Here is an 8,708-nt window from a genome sequence, read left to right as displayed (position 1 = left end):
GCTTGTAGATCTGCTTTTTTTGAATAGCCAAAGTATGTTAAAATAGGTTAAAGACAAGTGGTTAAAACTATTGTGATGCTATATTAACACATTTTGCTGGGGACCCCCTGGAACCCCCCCAAGGACCCCTGGAGAACCAATGCTCTACACCAGAGGTTCTCAAAGTGGGATCCAGGGAGGGACCCCCATGTCTCTCCCCATGCAGCAAAATGAGGAACAGTTAAACCATTGTAATTCTATTATAATACTTTGGCTAAAAACTCTTGAATTGTTTTTTTGTTTAACAATACAGTTGTTCTCTCATGGGGCTTCCTGGGCACAAAGTCTTACATTTAAACCTCTGATTAGAGCAGGGCTCTTCAACGGTTTCAGGCCAAGGACCCCCTGAGCTGAGACAGAGACGAAGCAGGGACCCCCTCTATATTGTGTAAAAATTGCGTTTCAGATTACACTTTGTTTGTTTAAATGGTCTGCTCTTTTTCCCCTCTACACCTATACCTCTTTGCCAAAAATAGCCAATCTACAAGCTCACAACGCCTCGCTTGTGAGCTTGTTGATCTACAATTTTTGGGTAAAGTTCGCCTCAGAAGAGGGATGCTAGGTTAAGAAAAAAAGAAAAAAAAAGATCATATCACACAAAGATTTGGCAGACCCCCTGTAGTAACTCTGAGGACCCCCTAGGGGTCCCGGACCCCCCTGTTGAAGACCCCTGGGTTAGAGGCTTTAGTCAAGTATCACCTCTAATGCTGAACCTGACCAGTGTTGATTTCGTCGACTAAAACTATGACGAAAAATCTTCGTCGACTACCTTTTTTCACTGACGAAAACTAAATAAAAACCTAAGCTACGATGACTAAAACCAAGACTAAATATATTGACAATTTTGTAAAAAAAAAACTAGACTAAAATGTTAGTGAGGGACGAGTGGAGAAGAGATCCAGTAGAACTAAAAGAGACAAGTCAGTTTATGTTTGGTTGCGCTCTGGTGTTGTGCTCAGCTATTTTCAGCATCCAACCAAGTGTAAAATAAGGCATTATGACGCCATCACGGCCCGCCAAAATACATTTTTTCAGACTCCTGGCAGATGATGTGGACTGAGTTCATTTCATAAATAGTCCAGAACTTCCTCTGGTAACATGCACACAACATGCAACAAATATACACACTTCCTATTTTTTCGCTTTGAACTTGCTGGTTCTTACATTGAAATGTCCAACTATAACTAAATACTGTCGATACAGTTAAGCTGTTTGGGGGAAATGTTAACTGTGATTTGTTGTTTGATTGTTTTTGTTTATTTTGTTCATATGCGTGCACACATGCGCGTAAGCCACACACGCACGCACGCACGCACGCACGCACGCACGCACGCACGCACGCACGCACGCACGCACGCACGCACGCACGCACGCACGCACGCACGCACGCACGCACGCACGCACGCACGCACGCACGCACGCACGCACACACACACACACACACACACACACATACACATACACATACACACACACACACAGCTTCCTCTTTTAGCACAAATGCCCTGATTTACCTACAGTACTAAGCTATCCATTAAATGCTAATGTAAGGCTTTCAATTTGTATGTTGAAATTGTTGAATGTAATTCATATTTTATTATATTACAGTTCAGTACACTGTTCTGTGACAGGAGGGCTGTTGGTGATAAAACTGCTGACGTGCACCAGAAATCTTTGACGTGAAATAATTATTTTATGATACTGTATGAACAGTTCAAATGAATATTGTTGTTGTCAGGCAGAAACCTCTTCTCTCCATATTCTAACTTTTTGTGTTTCTTCGTAAATCAACGCCCTACTTGATCACACTACAGCGTCACACAACAGCATCAAAAGTAGCAGATCCGCAAGCTTCGTGCCGCGCTTCGAGCTTGTAGATCTGCTATATTAGCTATTTTTGAATTTGAATCCTGAAAAGTAGCATACTGTATGAGGTTTCCACCCGACAGAGACCATATGCTATATTAAATAAGAGTAGATGAAACCAGAACAGAAAGTAGATATACGTCTCAATATCTCAATTATGTGTCTTCATTAAGCACGTGTAAAATGTGCAGCCTCAGTACAGTAACAATTGAGCACACACTAAAATATCAAACGCAACAGGGTTGCACCATAGGAACCGCGTTCTTCTGCTTCTGCTTGTTATTCCTGTGTGTGTGTGTGTGTGTGTGTGTGTGTGTGTGTGTGTGTGTGTGTGTGTGTGTGTGTGTGTGTGTGTGTGTGTGTGTGTGTGTGTGTGTGTGTGTGTGTGTGTGTGTGTGTGTGTGTGTGTGTGTGTGTGTGTGTGTGTGTGTGTGTGTGCGTGCGTGCGTGCGTGCGTGCGTGCGTGCGTGCGTGCGTGCGTGCGCGTGCGCACACGCGCGCGTGTGTGTGTAATAACTATACTTGTGAGGGGAGGGCCAAATGTTTAAGTATAGTAAAATTTGAGAAGTGGCAAAAATCAATACAGGATATTTCACAACACAAAAGCTGCAATCAAAGGGCTGCTACGGTATGTAAAGGCCTGTTTGAATACTAGGTTAGTCTGTCTGCAGTCTTTTAACCCGGGAACGCATCTGCGTCTTTTAGATTTTTAGATTTCTTTGGCTATTCAAAAATAGCAGATCTACAAGCTCATAGCGCGGCACTGAGTACCGGCACAAACATATCGACGCTGTCAAAAACTTTTACTTTTCAGGATTCTTTTCAGGATTCAAATTCAAAAGCATCAAAAGTAGCAGATCTACAAGCTCAAAACGCGTCGCTTCGACAGCAACGATATACTTCATTGACACCAAATCTCTTCACTGAAAATAGCAGATTATTAGGAGTTGTTGTGTGTGTGTGTGAGCAAGCAAAATTGCTTGCTCAAGGTGGGACTGTCGGGTCTCTGCTCTGTAAAGTGTCTTGAGACAACTTTTTGTGATTTGACACTTTGATAAAGTGTGTGTGTGTGTGTGTGTGTGTGTGTGTGTGTGTGTGTGTGTGTGTGTGTGTGTGTGTGTGTGTGTGTGTGTGTGTGTGTGTGTGTGTGTGTGTGTGTGTGTGTGTGTGTGTGTGTGTGTGTGTGTGTGTGTGTGTGTGTCAGGGATGGAGGGAGAGGGGGAGGACGTCCTGGACCTGAACCACCTGACGGAGGAGGAGCAGGCCTCCATCTTGGCGGTGCTGACGCGCGACGAGGAGCTCCGCCAGCGCGACAAGGGCAGAGTCAGGTGAGAGGTCAACGTTTATCCCTCGCCCCTCACCCACCCCCCCCCACCCCCCCCCCCGACTGATCCATTCAGCAATGCTAATCAGCAACACCCACACAGACTATATACATTAATACGGTTACAGTCATGTGGTTCTGAGGAAGTATGAACATTCCATATGTCTGGTGTTAAGCAGAAACAATGAATGGACCTTTTATTGTGTTTGGTGTGTGTGTGTGTGTGTGTGTGTGTGCGTGCAGGGTTGGATTTGCTGGGGGGTTAGGCTGATCATTAATTTTTATGGCTGGTGGCTGCCTGGTGGGGATCTGTTTTATCCCTACTTCTGGTCAGACTGAATATACATACATGATACGTAAGTAGACTGTCCGATCCAGGGTTGGAGTACCACTACTTGGCCCAGGGGCCCAAGAGCTCAGGGCCCCCCCCCCCCGAGATCTACCCATGAACCTTTAGTTTGCATGTATTGTCGCCGTTATTAATAATTTTGAAAGACTACCGTAAGCCCTTTGACAAGAAATGCAGAGTACAATATGTCAATAACTGAGCCCCAAGACTCCTACCGAAAACTGAAGGAATATCCTAAACATTGACTTTGTAGATGTCATCCATCATAAGTAAGAAACCATCATAATGCCTTTTTAAGTGCTTGTCCATCCAGACAGTTTATCTATAGGACATTAGAGGGGCAAAAAGCAAATGCAAAACGGTTAATATTGTTATCTGTAAAATATTGTTGAGATGCAGGTGTGTTAATAATATGGTGTTGGTGTTGTGTGTAGCCTATATGCATGTGCACTGTAGATCATTTTGCAGTTGAATATAATTATTGTGACTGCAAGTCAGTGTACCTGCTATAGGAGGGGGGGGGGGGGGGGGGCTTTTACAAGTTGTGCCAGGGGCCCATTGTTTCATAACCCGCCTATGGTCCGATCTGATATGTTGTTTCTAGTCTACCCTACCGTGTGTGTGTGTGTGTGTGTGTGTGTGTGTGTGTGTGTGTGTGTGTGTGTGTGTGTGTGTGTGTGTGTGTGTGTGTGTGTGTGTGTGTGTGTGTGTGTGTGTGTGTGTGTGTGTGTGTGTGTGTGTGTGTGTGTGTGTGTGTGTGTGTGTGTGTGTGTGTGTGTGTGTGTGTGTGTGTGTGCGTGCGTGCGTGCGTGCGTAAAATCACCAAAGTCATATCACATATGATACCGCTGATTGCAATGAGACCAAATCTGATAATAAATGATTTCAATAATCCTATATTATTGTATAATAGATCAGACATGCATGGCAATTCAATCCGGGAACACATCTGTGTCATTTTAGATGTCTTTGGCTATTTTTTTTAACATCTTCAATGTCATCAAATCATCAAATCTGTGCAAATCTTTGAATATATTTTTTTTAAAGCGAACATTTGTAACTCAAATCTTTGCTACTTGGGGGGGGAACAAACAATTTGAGATGGGGGGGAGGGGGGGGGGTCGCGGCCAAATACATATCCAAAAACATATATACTGTATATATGCAAAGATTTGCAAACATTTCCCACGATTTAAAAAACAAAGAATAGCAGATCTACTAGCTCATAAGCTATGAGCTAGTAGATCTGCTATTTTTGAAATAGCCAAATAAATCCTAAAATGACACAAGATGCTTTGCCAGTCTTAATGGATTAATCACGTCCGCCTCATAACTGGGTGTCATGGGGCACCTGGCTGTCACAGCAGGTTTCAGCCTGTACATGTAGGTGTACACAGGTTCTCCATGTCATGGTGGGTGTGGTTCTGTTCTGGCTGTCGGCCTGTGTTACATGTCAGTCATTGTCTCTGGCCTATTTCTCCTTGTCTTTAGCGTTGAACTTATCACACTATATTATGTGCTAAAAAAATCTACTCGCTTCCCACCATCAAATAGGCTTAGACAGTATGAGGGCTATTATTATCACTACACCCATTTATCAGCTTCAATTTCACGGTGTTCCACTTCCAATCAGTGGTGGAAAGTAACAAAGTACATGTACTCAAGTACTGTACTTAAGTACACTTTTGAGTTATTTGTACTTTACTTGAGTATCTCCAATTTACGATACTTTTACTTCTACCCCACTACATCTCAGAGGCAAATGTTGCTCTTTGAGGGGGTTCCAGGGGGTCCCCAGCTAAATGACTGGTAACTGGGGGGGGTCCGTAGCCTAATGCATAACAAACAGGGGTTGATATAGCAATGATTACTATGAGAATACAGAGCTATTTAACACTTATTTGAACCCATTCAGACCTGGAACGCATCTGTGTCATGTTTTAGATTTCTTTGGGCTATTCAAAAATAGCAGATATACAAGTGCCGTGCTATGAGCTTGTAGACCTGCTATGTTTTTTTTAAATCGTGAAAATTTGTGCAATTTGAATATATATTTTTAATGTGAACATTTGTAACTCAAATCTTTGCTTCTAGGGGGGGTCCCTTGAACAAAATATTTGAGGGTTCGCGGCCAAATACATATCATTGTGGGGGTCCTTGACATGAAAAAGTTTTAGCACCACTGATATAGGAACATATGTTTTTTTCCAGAAAAATGTTAGGATTTAGAAGACATTCGTAAAAGCAAAGATTTGGGTTACAAATGTTCGCTTTAAAACATATATTCAAAGAGTAGCAAAAATGCAGATCTACAAGCTTGTATATCTACTATGTTTTGAATAGCCAAAGACATCTAAAATGACACGGATTCGTTCCCGGATTGCACGGGTTAACAAAACAATGTCACTCACTGTACCTTTAAACATGTGTGTGTGTTTGCTTTGCTTTGTGTGTGTGTGTGTGTGTGTGCGCACGCGTGCACCCCTGCAGTGAACTGGAGCAGAGCGAGAAGGACCCGATGCGTCTGCGCTCTCTGTCGGGGGCGTGGTTCAGCGAGGAGCGCAGCAAGCGGCATCGCAGGCAGGCCGTCGACCTGGTGCAGGCCTCCATGCGCCGCCGCAGCACCAGGACCAAGGGCAAAGGTCAGCCTAGAGAGAGACTGAGAACCAAGATATGGCTACTGTGTGTGTGTGTGTGTGTGTGTGCCACACATGCAGGCGTATCGTGGTCACAGTTTTTTTTGTTTCTTGTGTTAAGAATGTATGTTATTTAGACAGATGCTAACTGCTAGTGTATTGTTAACCTGGTATCCTACTGTAGTTTCTATGAAGCACTGGGTGGGTGGGGGGGGGTGCACTCGCACTTGGTTGTTGTCATAGTGATATTCCAGTTTTAAGGCTGTTACCTTGGTAACCGTACCACGCCAGCGGTGGAAGAAGTACTCTCTCTGTCTTTCTCGACTTTGATCCTTCCCTCTTTGTCGATTTCCTCAATACAGAAATGCTCCGTGAGGGCACGGTCACAACAAAATATGGTCGCTGGAACGCATCTGTGTCACTTCTTGATTTGAGCTAAAAAACGCGTTATTTTACACTTTGGCTATTCAAAAATAGCAGATATACAAGCTCGTAGCGCGGCACCGAGTGCCGCGCTACGAGCTTGTAGATCTGCTATTTTTGAGAAATCGTGAAAATGTGTGCAAATCTTGGAATATGTATTGTTTTAAAGTGAACATTTTAACTCAAATCTTTGCATCTGGGGGTCCCTGGAACAACATATTTTGAGATGGGGGTCGGCAGCCAAATACATATAAATTTGGGGGTCCTTGACATGACAAAGTTTGAGAACCACTGATATAGAAACATACGTTTTTCAGAAAACTGTTGGGATTTAGAAGACATTTGTAGAATCGGAACCTCAGGCCTTAAAGGGGAAATCCACCCATTTTCAATATTTAACTATGTCATTAATATAGCATAAAGGAGTTGTGTGGAAATAAGAAAAAATTAAAAAAAAAATTAACATTGCAAAAAAAATTAACATTGCAAAAAAATTAACATTGCAAATTACACCATGATGAGTCATCACAGTGTAATTTGCAATGTTAATTTTTTTGCAATGTTAAATTTTTTTGCAATGTTAATTTTTTTTTTTTTTTTTTCTTATTTCCACACAACTCCTTTATGCTATATTAATGACATAGTTAAATATTGAAAATGGGTGGATTTCCCCTTTAATGGGTTAAACTCAGGTTGTGCGCTGCCGACAGTTTTTTTTGGCAGCCAGCGCATAAAAAAAAAAACGGAGTAGCTTGCAGCGCATTCTGTCCCAATAACCAGTGACCCACCATGTCACTCACTTTCAGGACCCTCCCCGTAGCCACCTTCGACTCACACGATTGGACAGAGGGGGGGAAAAGTAGCATGATCTGTCTCGAGCAATCTGCTTCAGATAAACGCAAGGTGTGCGCGACACGCGGAAAGATGTGCAAGACCATCAATCCACGCGATTCTTATTGAAAAAGCATTGTCAGATTCCGCCCCATAGGTAAAATAAAAGTGCGGTGTGACCGCGCCATTACAAGTAAAAGCCCTGTTGGTGCTCTTTTTTTCTCTCCAATTTAGTCGTTAAGCCAATTAATTCCTCCCCACACGCTTTTGTGTGTCGTCACTGCTGTTGTATCCCACTGACCAGTGAGTAGCCCCCACCAGGAGGACGTAGAGCCTTCGTCCTACTCCTCCCGCCCAACACTCCCTGCTGACAGGTGCCACCCCCCCCCCCCCCCAGCCCATAGGAGTATGTGCAGTGACGATTATCACCCTCCCTGCCTGGCTTCCCTCCCCCGAACACGGGCCAATTGTGTTCGCATAGACGCTCGACAAAGCCGGATGCACCACGGTGGATTTTAACCCGTGGTGGTGGGCAGACAAAAACTATGTCTAAACCTAACTCCTAATAAAATAGTTTGTGACGCATTTTAGATAAGATACATACAACGCGCCGGGAGAGAGATTCGATGCCGGGAGATCGGGATTGGAAGTCTGATGCTTAACGTTGCATGCCACGATGACATAGGTGTGAGATATGAGATATAAGAGGCAGCTCCCTCGTAACACATCTGGATCCCTTTTTTACGTACATTTAAGCCTTGGTTTTGGTTGGATCAGTTCCTTTTTGCTTTGGCAATGTAAACGTATGTTTTTTCATGCTTATAAAGCTATTTAATTAAGATAGCGGATGTTCTTTGATCCCGATTTATCTTTCTTTATGTTTATATCGCATCAGTGTCTTCCGTCTTCCAGCCTACGGATTATTCACACTCGTATGTCGTCACGGTTCACAAGATGAACCACCGATTTTGTGGTTCCCGTTCCAAACGAACTTTTAGGGTTCTGAACCAACAAAGTCGAAACACTCGGAACTGGTTCAAAATCAGGAGGTAAGAAAGAACCGAACCGGTTCAACCCGGGTGGAAAAGGGGTTCTTAGAGAACCAAAGTTAAAGTGCTAAATCGTGTTTCGAAAATAGCAGATCTACAAGCTCACAAGACATGCCACAGACGTGGACAAGCCTTGCCTTGCCCATGTCTTTGTCCATGGACACAACAGGAAACATGGAGGAGCCCTGCTG

General features: G+C 43.5%; 1 protein-coding gene across 1 annotated transcript in view; it reads left to right on the top strand.

Annotated features, from left to right (window-relative positions):
* LOC308096057 (synaptotagmin-like protein 1) overlaps positions 1 to 8,708 on the top strand; it is a 40,657-nt gene that overhangs the window by 1,738 nt on the left and 30,211 nt on the right. The window contains exons 2-3 of the mRNA XM_080443337.1: positions 3,110 to 3,233; positions 6,069 to 6,220. Coding sequence (XP_080299463.1) covers positions 3,112 to 3,233; positions 6,069 to 6,220 — 274 coding nt within the window. The 5' untranslated portion in view covers positions 3,110 to 3,111. The remainder of the gene's footprint in view (positions 1 to 3,109; positions 3,234 to 6,068; positions 6,221 to 8,708) is intronic.

Source organism: Gymnoscopelus braueri, assembly GCF_963280865.1.
Source record: "Gymnoscopelus braueri genome assembly, chromosome: 11".
Classification (NCBI taxonomy): domain Eukaryota; kingdom Metazoa; phylum Chordata; class Actinopteri; order Myctophiformes; family Myctophidae; genus Gymnoscopelus; species Gymnoscopelus braueri.
This window is presented reverse-complemented; position numbering and strand designations above follow the sequence as displayed.